At 43.7% G+C, this 14,345-nt stretch overlaps 1 protein-coding gene across 4 annotated transcripts in view; it reads left to right on the top strand.

Annotated features, from left to right (window-relative positions):
- The first annotated feature begins 464 nt into the window (after positions 1–464).
- Positions 465–14,345, top strand: part of Drc3 (dynein regulatory complex subunit 3) — a 60,442-nt gene continuing 46,561 nt past the window's right edge. For all 4 annotated transcript variants that reach the window (XM_045131339.1, XM_045131338.1, XM_045131337.1 and 1 more), the window contains exons 1-3: positions 465–524; positions 1,561–1,668; positions 8,436–8,600. In XM_045131339.1, the coding sequence (XP_044987274.1) occupies positions 8,441–8,600 (160 nt within the window). In that variant the 5' untranslated portion in view covers positions 465–524; positions 1,561–1,668; positions 8,436–8,440. The remainder of the gene's footprint in view (positions 525–1,560; positions 1,669–8,435; positions 8,601–14,345) is intronic.

The following is a 14,345-nucleotide window of genomic DNA, read 5'->3' as shown; positions in this document are numbered from 1 at the left end:
CCCACCCTCGGGGACGTAGATCGCTGAGCCCTGACCCCGCCCTCTGGTCGCATTTCTATTGGGCAGGCTCCTTACCTAGTCGTCCTCCTATTGGTTCTCGCTGAAACCCCACCCACCCCGCGGCGTCCGATTCGGCGAGGAGACAGTAGGTCACCGGAGTCCCTGTCAGCCGTAGCTGCACCTCCCCTTGCCCGCTGCCGAACAAGGAGTCCTGCAGGCTGATTCGTTGGTACACTGGTCAATCTGGAGAAGCCTTACTATTACTGGATAATAGGAGTGCCCATCATTGCGTCGAGGACGTTAACCCCTCGCATAGGAGGTGCTGATTGGAGAAACGGTTGTTTTCTCCATCTGATTGGTGTTAGAAATATTTACACCCCCCCACCCTGGAAATTATGGTCACAAGACCCATCAACTTTCACCCAGGATGTCTACCACCCGACTTCCCCTTAGCAACCGAGTGGCGGCGCTTGTTTCCTCAGCAACCGGGCGAAGCAGCTGCTGAGTGGAAGGCGCCTGAGAAGGTGAGGCTGCAGGACTGGCGGGGCCAGAGGCGGCACCTCGTAACTTTTTTCTGAGACTCGACCCAGCCCTTCTCACTTGTAAGATGAGCACACGGGTGCCCTGCTAGCCACTTAACACTTCTGCTGAAACTTTTCAGGATTTGGGAGGAGATAACTGCTAAGACAGCATTTCTTTAATTAGTGAAAGCTAGCAAGGGCTGGCTGGAGAGATGGCCTAGCGGTTAAGGTGTTTCCTTGTGAAGCCTAAGGACCCAGCTTCGATTCCCCAAGACCCACATAATCTAAATGCACAAGGTGGCGCGTGTGTCTGGGGTTTGTTTTGCAGTGGCTGGAGGCTCTAACATGCCCACTTTAAAAAAAAAAAAAAAAAGCTGGACTGGAGAGATGGCTCAGCAGTTAAGGCATTTGCCTGCAAAGCCTAAAGACCCGGCTTCAATTCACCGAACCCACATAAAACCAGTTGCACATGTTGGTGCATGTGTCTGGAGTTCGTTTGCAGTGGCTGGAGCACCCATTCTCTCTGACTTTTCTCTCTCTGCTTGAAAATAAATTTTAAAAATTTATATATTTTTAAAAAGCTAACAGGATGAGGTTTTGCCACTACTCCCACAGTTTCCTTGCCTGATCCATTTCAGAGAAAGATAAGTACCCAGTCAACTGATAACTCCTTCTGGAATTTCTAGAATTTAGCTATCATATCTGACCTCTTACCAGTAAGTTATTTTTATTTGGTGCTGTATGAAGTGCTTGGGATGAAAATTCAGAAACTTGGGGTTCCATGACTGCTTCTGTCCATTAATTCATTGTGTGACTTTGGATAAGTTCCTTCTACCCAAAGCCTCAGTTTCCCTATCTGGAAAATAAGGGCACTAAGACACCCTTTGTGTGGCTCCCAAAGCTGACATATTAATTAAATAATTCATGTGCACTGAGGCAAGGCAAGCACTGGGTCAATGGTGGTTTTTCTTGTCATTAATTCATGGCCAATGGGGTCTATAGGTTTCAGATCTGATTGACCCAAGTTGTTGTATCCTAGGAAAACCTGGTTGTTTGTCAGTGACACTCTACCTGGTTGGTTGGTGTGTGAAGCTCTCTGCTGCTTCTGTATCTCCCACCTCTGGTCTGCACCAACAACAGTCATCAGGCAAGTCAACAGGGACCCCATTTGGATAAATTACTGATATAATCCCTGTGGGGGAGGATTGTTTGGGCCTTATCCATGATCTAAAAACAAAACAAAAGCAGGCTGGAGAGATGGCTCAGCTGTTAAGGTTGCCTGCAAAACCTAAGGAAACAGGTTCAATTCCCCAGTACCCATGTAAGCCAGATGTTCATGGTGGCACATACATCTGGAGTTTGTTTGCAGTGGCTAGAGGCCCTGGCAAACCCATTCTCTCTCTCTCCCCCAAATAAAATTTTTTAATTTAAAAAAAGAAAAAGAAAGGAGGGTACTTAATAGGTTGGTATTGTATATATGTAAGTACAATGATTGAGATGGGGAGGTAATATGATGGAGAATGGAATTTCAAAGGGGAAAGTGCTGGAGTGGGGGAGGGAGGGTATTACCATGGGATATTTTTTATAATCATGGAAAATGTTAATAAAAATTGTGAAAAGAAAAAAATAAAACTAAAATTAAAATTGAAAAAAAAGGAAAAAGTAGCTAGATGCACTGGCATGCCCATTATCTCTCTCTCTCTCTCCCTCTTTCTCTGTGTCTTAAGTAAATAGCCACGTGTGGTGCTACACGCCTTTAATCCCAGGGAGGAAGAGGTAGGAGGATCGCCATGAGTTTGAGGTCACCCTGAGCCTACATAATGAATTCCAGGTCAGCCTGGGCCAGAATGAAACCCTACCCCGAAAAACCAAAAATAAAGAAATAATTTTTTTTTAAATATGGGTGAGAGGAATTATCCACCTCTAACATGTGAGAAAGCAAATATTGAGACAGATGAAGTGATTTGCCAAAAAACATATAGTCACAATCAAAATCTTGCCCTAGTGTGCTTAATATTTAGCATAGATAATCTCTATCCCAAACTGCACAGTAGCTGCTAGACTTGACTGAAACCAAGCTTGACCTGTCATAGTTACTGGGGTTTTATGATGTTGTAGGGATGTGAAGCTTTGATACAATGACTCAATCATTTCTCAAAGTGTAGCACCTTTTTAAACAAAAGCCCAAGCACTTTTCAGATAACATTTGCCAAATAAAAACACATCATCATTTCTCCAAAGGTAAGATGGTGACAAGTTGTGGCTTCTCATCACCTAGGGAAGAACATCTTATAAAAGTAGGGTGATGGCCGCAAAGGACACAGTGAAAAAAGCAAAGAGGCAACCTACAGAATGGGAAAAAATCTTCGCCAGCTATATATCTGATAGAGGATTAATATCTAGGATATACAAAGAACTCAAAAAGTTAACTAATAAGGAATCAAACAAGCCAATCAAAAAATGGGCTAAGGAGCTAAATAGAGAGTTCTCAAAGGAAGAAATACGAATGGCATATAAGCACCTAAAAAAATGTTCTACGTCACTAGTCATCAGGGAAATGCAGATTAAAACTACATTGAGATTCCATCTCACTCCTGTCAGATTGGCCACCATCATGAAAACAAATGATCATAAATGTTGGCGGGGATGTGGAAAAAAAGGAACCCTTCTGCACTGCTGGTGGGAATGCAATCTGGTCCAGCCATTGTGGAAAACAGTGTGGAGGTTCCTAAAGCAGCTAGAGATTGATCTACCATATGACCCAGCTATAGCACTCCTAGGCATATATCCAAAGGACTCATCTCATTTCCTTAGAAGTACATGCTCAACCATGTTTATTGCTGCTCAATTTATAATAGCTGGGAAATGGAACCAGCCTAGATGTCCCTCAACAGATGAGTGGATAATGAAGATGTGGTACATTTATACAATGGAGTTCTACTCAGCGGTAAAGAAAAATGAAGTTATGAAATTTGCAGAAAAATGGATGGACCTGGAAAGTATTATACTAAGTGAGGTAACCCAGGCCCAGAAAGCCAAGCGCCACATGTTCTCCCTCATATGGGGATCCTAGCTACAGATGACTGGGCTTCTGTGTGAGAATGAAAATACTTAGTAGCAGAGGCCAGTAAGTTGAAAAGGAGACATAAAGGGTGGAGAAAGGAAGGGAGGAGGATACTTAATAGGTTGATATTGTATATATGTAATTACAATGATTGTAATGGGGAGGTAATATGATTGAGAATGGAATTTCAAAGGGGAAAGTGTGGGGGTGGGGAGGGAGGGAATTACCATGGGATATATTTTATAATCATGGAAAATGTTAATAAAAATTAAAAAAAAAAAAAGTAGGGTGATGGGCTGGAGAAATGGCTTAGCAGTTAAGGCACTTGCCTGCCAAACCTAAGGAGCCATGTTCTACTCTTCAGATCCCACTTTAGCCAGACACACAAAGGTGAGACAAGCACAAGGTCACACATGGCCACTAGGTGGTGCAAGTGTCTGGAGTTTGATTTCAGTGGCTGATGTCCTAACACACCAATTCTTTCTTTCGCACGCTCATTCTCTAAAATAATAAAAATAATAATAATAAAAGAGCCGGGCATGGTGGCATATGACTTTAATCCCAGCGCTCGGGAGGCTGAGGTAGAAGGATCGCCATGAGTTCAAGGCCACCCTGAAACTACACAGTGAATTCCAGGTCAGCCTGAGCTAGAGTGAGACCCTACCTCAAAAAACAAAACAAAAAAAACAACAACAAAAAAATAAATAAAATAAAAAAATAGTAGGGAGCTGGTGAGGACTGACCTGGAGGTTGACTTAGTCACCCTATGGAGGTAGAGCCCGTGTGGAGAGAGTAGGAAGACAAGGCCACGGTTTTGAAGGATGGAGAGAGGCAGGGATGGCAGGAGTCGTAGAAGCCCACAGCTATGTGACTTCTCAGGATGGGATGTGAACAAACATCTGTTCACCCCAGATAGAGCACCAATAGCAGACCAAAGAAACAGTATTACTCAAGCCTAATTTGTGAAACAGGGAGTTTATTAGGGTCACTTACAGGAGCATGGGTGACTCAAAGGCAGCTGTATCACTAAAAGGCTCACCCCAGCATGGACAACAGACACCTCACTAAAGCTGCATCCCTGGAGCTCCCTGCCCAGCTTGCAGGCAGTTCCACCAGAGAGTCTCCTCCTCCCCGGCAATCATATATGGCTTATATAACTTCCTGGAACGACCACTTCGATAGCCTCATTGTTTCTTCATTAACTTCCAAATAATTAGGTTTCATTATGGTGTTTTCATACCAACTTTTTGGATGTGAGGGCAATCTGACTGCAACATCTGTCACCCCATTGATCATCAGGGTTGATTCAACTGACCTGACTGGATAGGCAGGTGTCCCCTTCATCCCTCACTGATCCGTGTGCATCCATCTCGAAGCTGCACACCGAAGCTACACGCTCAGTTGCTCAGTTGAAAAGGACAACCTTCCCTGAATAGAGGAGGAGTGGTCTTTGGCCAAGGGTATATGAGTATCTGTGCCCCCTTCTCATACCAACTTTGTGTTTCCCTTCTCTCCTCATGTCCCCTGCTGTTCCCCCATTCCCTCTCCCCAAATTAACCTTCTTTCTGCTTTCATTCTACATATTGCCTTTTGTCCTTCCCCTCCTTCTCATCACCCTTTTTCCCCCTCTCTGGGTCTACTATCTAGAATCATAGCCCATATACAGCCTTACATCCCCTTATTTACATAAATACATATGAACATTAAAAGTAAGGATCCACATATGAGAGAGATGTGATTTTTGTCTTTCTGAGCTTTGGTAACGTCAGTATATTTTTTCCAGTTCATTCCATTTTCCTGCAAACTTAATTACTTCATTTTTCTTTTTATTTTTTTTTCTCAAATTTTATTAACATTTTCTGTGATTATAAAAAGTATCCCATGGTAGTACCCTCCCTCCTTCCCCCCTGCTTTCCCCTTTGAAATTCCATTCTCCATCATTCCCTGCCCATTTCAATCAGTCTCTTTTATTTTGATGTCATAGTCTTTTCCTCCTCTTACGATGGTCTTGTGTAGATAGTGTCAGGCATTATGAGGTCATGGATATCCAGGCCATTTTATGTCTGGAGGGATGTGTCCGTAATTTTTATGTCTCCTTTTAACTTACTGGCCTCTGCTACTAAGTATTTTCATTCTCACGCAGAAGCCCAATCATCTGTAGCTAGGATCCACATATGAGAGAGAACATGTGGCACTTGGCTTTCTGGGCCTGGGTTACCTCACTTAGTATAACACTTTCCAGGTCCATCCATTTTTCTGCAAATTTCATAACTTCATTTTTCTTTACCGCTGACTAGAACTCCATTGTATAAATGTGCCACATCTTCATTATCCACTCATCAGTTGAGGGACATCTAGGCTGGTTCCATTTCCCAGCTATTATAAAATGAGCAGCAGTAAACACGGTTGAGCACGTACTTCTAAGGAAATGAGATGAGTCCTTCAGATATATGCCTAGGAGTGCTATAGCTGGGTCATATGGTAGATCAATCTTTAGCTGTTTTAGGAACCTCCACACTGATTTCCACAATGGCTGGACCAGATTGCATTCCCACCAGCAGTGTAGAAGGGTTCCTCTTTTTCCACATCCCCGCCAACATTTATGATCATTTGTTTTCATGATGGTGGCCAATCTGACAGGAGTGAGATGGAATCTCAATGTAGTTTTAATCTGCATTTCCCTGATGACTAGTGACGTAGAACATTTTTTAGATGCTTATATGCCATTCGTATTTCTTCCTTTGAGAATGCTCTATTTAGCTCCATAGCCCATTTTTTGATTGGCTTGTTTGATTCCTTATTATTTAACTTTTTGAGTTCTTTGTATATCCTAGATATTAATCCTTTATCAGATATATAGCTGGCGAAGATTTTTTCCCCTTATGTAGATTGCCTCTTTGCTTTTTTCACTGTGTCCTTTGCAGTGCAAAATCTTTGTAATTTCATGAGGTCCCAGTGATTAATCTGTGGTTTTATTGCCTGAGCCTCTTTAGTTTTCTAACTGCCTGAGCTTCCTGGGTTTTGTAAGCTTTCTTAGTCTGTGAGCCTAAGCCTTCCTGAGTCACTCTCCCCCTCCAGGAGGGCATTTTTCAATCCAGAGGAAATACCCAACAATACATGTGGGAGCAGAAGAAAGGGGCACAGAAAAGTTATAGACATTGGGACATTTGATCAGGAGTAGAGTGTATGTTTCCAAGTGGGTAGTGGTAGAGGAAGAAGGGAGGGCCATCTCAGAGAGAAGACAGATTGTCATCCCAGTGAATGTCAGTGGCATAGACCAGCATTGGGAGTCTCTCTAGCAGTGCTCTAGCATCAGGGCAGGGAGGACCTGAGGGTCAGGGACACCTGAGGGTCATGAAGGCACAGGGCAAAGATAGGAGGTGAGGCCGACAGGGAGGTGAGATGCAGGTGGAAGCAGAGGGAAGGGTCAACCTCCCAGGGCTCGGGAGGCAGAGTCGCAGTGACTGGCAGGAGAGTGCGACTTCTTACAGAGCCCTGCCTGCCCTTCTGGATACTTTCACCAAGACAGTTGGAAATGATCACAATGAGATAGATACAATTGATGAGTTTTCCAGAGTGCGGCTCTGCCCAGCCAAGCCCGGCAGACCAGTTTCACCCTCAGTGCACTAACCCTGCCTTTGCCTGCTCTGCCTCAGCCAATCGCTTTGGGCCATTACCATCCAAACCCGGTTTAGGAATAGAAATTAACGTGAGAGATCCAAAAGGCACAGAAGGAACACAAATATGCATAGGGCCAGGACTTAAGGGTGGTAGGGATTGAAAAGCCAGCAAGAAAGCAGCCTCTGACTGTGTCCTTTATCCTCTATTTTCTGGATCACGCAGGTACTCATTTCTGCTTCTTTCTCCACGCCCACTGCATCCCTTCCCCACACTTGTTTTCTGCCTAACCATGTGCCTGAGCAACCCATTTGTAAATAGTGCCTACCCAGTCAAGCAGCCAGTTTTGATGGGCCCTTTTATTCCAACGCCTTCCAAATTCCCATTTCTCAAGGGAGATCATCACTGGCCACCTCGGGTCAGTGGTTCCCGCCACATGTAACTGTCTGCTCCCATAAGGATCACTATGGGCTGGCACTCCTGGCTGGGGCTGCCATGGGCATGGTCAGTGGCTGGTGCCAAGAGATCTGCCATAGAACCACAACCTTGAAGGGACCAGAGAAGCACAGGCTGAGACCAGTATGGGGAAGGGTCCCGGCTGTAGTTGTGAGATGAGGAAGTGAGTCCCTGCTGAGGGTAAAGCAAATGCACTCTTTAGCCCCAAGGTGCAGCAGACAAGCGGGGAGCGAGCAGCCCACAGGGTGACTGTGGTTGATGACACCTTAAGGAAAGACCCAACCAGATTTTGTTCTTTAAAAAGAGGGGGGCTGTAGAGATGGCTTAGCAGTTAAGACACTTGACTGCAAAGCCAAAGGACCTCGGTTCAATTCCCCAGAACCCACGTAAGCCAGATGCACAAGGTAGTGCATACATCTGGAGTTTGTTTACAGTGGTTGGAAGCCCTGGTGCACCCTCTCTCTCTCTCCCGCCCCTCTTTCCCTCTGTCAAGTAAATAAATAAAAATAAAATATTTAAAAAAAGAGCTGGAGGGATGGCTTAGCAGTTAAGGCATTTGCTTGCAAGGCCAAAGGACCCAGGTTCAATTTCCCAGGACCCACATTAACCAGATGCACAAGGGAGTGCATGCATCTAGAGTTCATTTGCAGTGGCTGGAGGCCCTGGCGTGCCCATTCTTTTACTCTCTCCCTCTTTCTCTGTCAAATAAATAAATAAATGAAAATAAAATATTTTTTTAAAAAAGCAGGCTGTAATAGAGGAATGTGGTTTATCAGGGAAGATGAGCCGAGCATATGACTCAATGGAGCCGAAAGTGCTGGACGATGACATGCTCAAGATAGCTGTTGGGGAGCAAGGCCCCCAGGAGGAAGCTGGACAGCTGGCCAAACAGGAAGGCATCCTCTTCAAAGATGTCCTGTCCCTGCAGCTGGACTTTCAGAGTAAGTATCCTGGGTGCTAGCAGTATGGCCCAAGGTGGGGCATTCCTCCCTGACTTTCCCTGCCCAGAACTGTGCACAAAGTGCAGGGTCAGGGCTGGAGAGAGGGCTTAATGGGTAAAGCTCTTGCCTGTGAAGCCTAAGGACCCAGGTCTGATTCCCTAGTACTCATGTAAGCCAGATGCACAGGGTAGCACATGCATCTGGAGTAGGTTTGCAGTGGCTAGAGGCCCTGGTGTACCCATTCTCTCTCTCTCTCAAATAAAATATAAAACTGTGTATGGAGCTGGGCGTGGTGGCTCACGCCTTTAATCCCAGCACTCGGGAGGCAGAGGTAGGAGGATCACCGTGAGTTCAAGGCTACCATGAGACTACATAATGAATTCCAGGTCAGTCTGGGCTAGAGTGAGACCCTACCTCAAAAATAAATAAATAAAAATAAAACTCTGTATGGCTAAACATTAAATAAACTTTTTTAAAGAAGTACAAGATCAAGGAACTCACATGTAGTCAACTGATGTCTGCTTTAGACAATTGGGTTGTTTTTTAAAAAAAATATTTTATTTATTTACTTGAGAAAGACAGACAGACAGAGAGAGAATGGGCACACCAGAGCCTCCAACAACTGCAAATGAACTCCAGACACATGTACCACCTTGTGTATCTGGCTCTATGTAGACACTGGGAAATCAAATCTGGGTCCCTTGGCTTTGCCAGCATGTACCCCAAAAACCATCTCTCCAGTCTGGTGTTTGAGTTTTACCATGAGTGAGTTGGGATCCTGAGGGTCCTGAGCAGAGCTAGGACATAGTGGGACTAAAGTTTTCAAAGGCCTTTGCTGGCTGCAGGGCCAGGAAAAAACAGTTGCAATGGCTGTTTCTTCATTTTAGGGAGCAATGACAATGACTTGTCAAGGTTACCACTGTCACAGAGATGGATTCAGTGGCTGTGTAAAAAATGAAACTACCTGGACTGGAGAGATAGCTTAGTGGTTAAGGCACTGGCCTGCAAAGCCTGAGGACTCACGTTCAATTCCCCAATACCCACATAAGCCAGATACACAAAGTGATATATGTTATCTAGATCTACATGTATGCTTGTTTTCAGTGACTAGAGGCCCTGGCACACCCATTCTCTCTCTCTCTCTCTCTCTCTCTCTCTCTCTCTCTCTCTCTTTCTGCCTCTATCTCTCAAATAAATAAATATTTTTTTAAAAAAAATAAACTGGGTTAGGGGGTTAGGGTTAGTGGTTAAGGCGCTTGCCTCCAAAGCCTAAGGACATGCGTTCCACTCTCCAGTTCCCACCTAAGCCAGATGCACAAAGGTGAGACAAGCACAAGGTCACACATGCCCACTAGGTGGTGCAAATATTTGCAGTTTGGTTGCAGTGGCTGAGGCCCTGTTGGTGCCCTTGCTCACTCCCTCTCTCCCTCCCTCTCTCTCTCTAAAATTAAAAAAAAAAAAAAAAAAAGGCCGGGCATGGTGGTGCACGCCTTTAATCCCAGCACTTGGGAGGCAGAGGTAGGACAATCACCATGAGTTCAAGGCCACCCTGAGACTACAGAGTGAATTCCATGTCAGCCTGAGCTAGAGTGAGACCCTATCTCAAAAAAACAAAATAAATGAATAAATAAAACTGACTTTTTTTGTGGACGTTTGGAACTAACTGCCAGACACTTCCTGGTTTGTTATTCTGTTTTGGCTTCACCACATGAACTGCTGATGCCTAGGGAAAGCCAGACGCAGGAGTGTAGGAGGTGCCCAGCTGAAGTAGCTGGACAGGAAGCCACCACAGCCAAGGGAAAAAGTAGGGCTGGGCAGCTGCCTGTCAAAGAGCAAGACCACAGCAAGTGCCTGAAAAATCCAGGCCAGAGTTAGGAGATAGCTGGGAGCTTGAAGAAGAACTGGACAGTACACCAGAAACAGGTGGGGACAAGGACAAGATCAGTCTGGGAAATCTGGCCACAAACAGGGATGTGGAATGTAGAATTCTGTGCCACCTGACCTGGAAGACCTAAAGGAGCACAGGGGACTAGATCAGACCCAGGGAAAAAAGGCAGTGTATAGATCAGAGGAATCCAACCTCCACCTAAGACCTGTGGAGGAAGTTAGGGACACCCCACCACTGAATTTCAGAGCCCTCAGCAGGTCCTGCTTCTTGAATGAATGCTGAAATGGGCACCCCAAACTTTTACTCTCAATAAATGTTTTTTTGTTGTTGTTGGTACTGGGGATCAAACCAAGGTTTTGTGCATACTAGGCAAGTGTTCTACAACTGAGATACATCCCTGACCCTCTTTATTTTGAAAGAGAATCTCATTAAGTTTCCCAGGCTGGTCTTGAACTCTCTATTCTATCTATCTACCTTCTTATTTATGTTGTTTGTAAGTGCAGGCCTGTGCATGTGGAGGTCAGAGGACAACTTTGGGGTTAGTCCTAATCTTCTGCCTCAGCTTGAAACAAGGACTCCTACTCCCTCTCCCCTCTCTTTTATTCCCTCCTTTAAAAAAATTATATTTAGTGATTTATTTGAGAGAAAATCAAAGACAGACAGACAGAGAGAATGTGTGTACCAGAGCCTCCAGCCACTGAAAACGAACTCCAGACACATGTGTCATCTTGTGCATCTGGCTTACATGGGTCTAGGGGAATTGAACCTGGGTCCTTTGGCTTTGTGGGCAAGCACCTTGATCACTTAGCTATCCCTCTAGCCCATATTCCCTCCTTTCTTTGCTCCTCCCTCCTTTCCTCCCTGTTATTCTCTACGTGTTGTTGAATATTGTGCTTGCTTGGAGCTTCTGGAAAATTCTGTCTCTGCATGTTGGTATTACAGGCACTTGCATGGCTCCTGGCTTTTTAAAAATTGTTTTATTATTAAGAATTTTACAACATGATCATGTTGCATATTGGTCACGTTCACATTGGGTTATAGTCTTATATCCCCTCTCCCCTGCTCCTTTCCACTGAGGAACCTCCTCAGTGGGGTTGTTGGCATTCACCATGAAGTTATATAAATATACCAGTCAGTCTCAGTAGTCAGGACCGTGCCTCAGGATACACCTTCCCACCCTGTGGCTCTTAAAATCATTCAGCCCACTTATTCCCTGAGCCTTGGCAGCTGTGTTATAAGTCTTTTTTTTTTTTTTTAATTTGAGCTCTCTGCGTTGTCTTAATTTCTGCTTTGATGAGTGTTGAGTATCTTCAGTTTCTATCATCATCTTCCTGGAGCTGGTTGTCAGGGTAACAGTGAGAGCAGCACTCGTGTTTAAATTGCTACTTCCTCTGTAGTATCTCCTGGGCCCTGCAGATGTGATAGAGATGACTCATCTCATGCTAAGCAGTCAGCTATTTTTTCTTGTCATATTGATGGATCTTGTTTCTATTAATGGTATTTGCTGCCATTCGTAAAAAGCACATTCTCAAACCAAGAGTAAGAGTAGCATGGATCACAGAGGGTAAACAGTCCTTTCAAAGACTTTTTAAAAAAATATTTTAGGGCTAGAGGGATGGCTTAGCAGTTAAGGCATTTGCCTGCAAAGCCAAAGGTCCCAGGCTCAATTCCCCAGGACCCACATAAGCCAGATTCACAAGGTGGTAAATGCATCTCGAGTTCATTTGCAGTGGCTGGAGGCCCTGGCACACCCATTCCCTCACTCTGTCTGACTCTCTCAAATAAATAAATAAAACTTAAAAATTTTAAAAGATTTTATTTATTTATTTGAGAGAGAGGAAGATAGGGCTACTGATGCCAAAGCAAATGTAAGCTGTTCCTTGTCAGGAACCACATATGAGAGAGAACATGCAGCATTTGACTTTCTGAGCCTATGTGACCCCACTTAGTATGATTCTTTTTCCAAGCCCATCCATTTTCCTGAAAATATAGTATTTTTATTTTCTTTATCACAGAGTAGAATTCTACTGTGTTTATACCACATCTTCATAATCCATTCATCAGTTGATGGGCATCTGGCTTGTTTCCAATTCCTAGCTATTGTGAATAGAGCAGCAACAAACATGGCTGAGCAATTATCACTATAGTAAAGAGAGTCTTCAGGATAAATGCCCAGAAGTGGAATCGCTGGATCAGATGGTTGATCGGTTTTCTGAGTCTTGAGGAGTCTCCATACTGATTTCTATAGTGGCTGTATAAGCTTGCACTCTCACCAGCAGAAGATAAGGGCTCTGTTTCCCCATACCCTTACCCACCTTTGTTGTTATTTGATTTTTTGGTTGTTTAATCCTCCTACCTTTGCACTCCTATTTTTTCTAACCCTGTAAAGACTATTGCTGGAACCTTGATTAGAATTCCATTAAATCTGCATATTGCTTTTGGTAGAATAGCCATTTTCACAATATTAATTCTTCTGACCCATGAGCATGGGAAATTTTTCCATCTTCTCATGTCTTCCTCAGTTTCTTTCTTCAGTATCTTTTATTTATTTATTTGAAAGAAACAGACAGAAAGGGGCAGAGAGAGAGACAATGGGTGCGCCAGGGCCTCCAGCCACTGCATACGAACTCCAGATGTGTGTGCCACCTCACGCATCTGGCTTATGTGGATCCTGGGGAATCGAGCCTCGAACCATGGTCCTTAGGCTTCACAGGCAAGCACTTAACCACTAAGCAATCTCTCCAGCCCTTTCTTCGGTATTTTTATGTTTATACAGTATGAGCCTTTTACCTGCTTAGGGGTGTTCCAAAAATATTTCATTTTTATGGTCACTGAAAATAGCACTGCTTCTCTGATTTCTTTGTCCAAATGTTTGTCATTGGTATATATGAAGGCTACTTGTTTTTTGTGTTGATTTTCTCTTTTGGCTTTTCACATGGGGCCTCAGGATTGAATTCAGGTCTGAGAGGCAAGTACTTTAACCACTGAGCCATCTCCCCAGACCTTTTTCACTTCTTTAAATGGATATATTCTAAGGATAAAGTTTTGGAAGTAAATACAAAAGCAAAAATGTTAAAGAGAAATATAACAGCAAAGCTATATATGACTTCTAGGAAAAGCTAAGATGTATAAACTTGTCCAGATAACCTTTAGAATTTGTATATATAATATCTTTCTTTCTATTTTAGCCAACAACATGTTTTAGTGGCTAATGATTAGCCATCCAACTTTATTAAGGGCTTTTGTAAAAACATGTTCATTTTCTGATAATAAACAAGTCCAGTTTTGTATGCTTAGAAAAACCAGGATGATGATAGATCACAAAATAGGAAGAAAACCAATACTAGAGATCAAAGAACAAATTTAAATATATTTGTATATTTCTCTAACTAAGGAGTCATACACTGTATACAATTCCTTCTCAAAGTCTCTGAACTGTATACTAGATTAATATTAAATTTCAACTTCCCAGTCTTTGCATGAGATGGGGAAAAATAAGGCAATAGATGTGGTTCAGATGGAATTAGCACAACTCAGTCTTTTTCTGTCCTAGCAATTAAAAGGAAAATGAAAGGCCTCTTTTGGCACTCTTATTAGTCCTTTAAGAATGCATTTAAAGCCGGGCGTGGTGGCGCATGCCTTTAGTCCCAGCACTCGGGAGGCAGAGGTAGGAGGGTCACCGTGAGTTTGAGGCCACTCTGAGACTACATAGTGAATTCCAAGTCAGCCTGGGCTAGAGTGAGACCCTACCTCGAAAAACCAAAAAAAAAAAAAAGAAGGAAGAGGAAGAAGAGGAGGGGGAGGGGGAGGGGGAAGGGGAGAAGGAGGAGGAATGCATTTAAGGAGCTAGAGAAATG

The sequence above is a fragment of the Jaculus jaculus genome, chromosome 12 (assembly GCF_020740685.1).
Source record: "Jaculus jaculus isolate mJacJac1 chromosome 12, mJacJac1.mat.Y.cur, whole genome shotgun sequence".
In the NCBI taxonomy this organism is placed as follows: domain Eukaryota; kingdom Metazoa; phylum Chordata; class Mammalia; order Rodentia; family Dipodidae; genus Jaculus; species Jaculus jaculus.
Note: the sequence above shows the minus strand (reverse complement) of the source record. Positions and strands in the feature narration are given on the sequence as shown.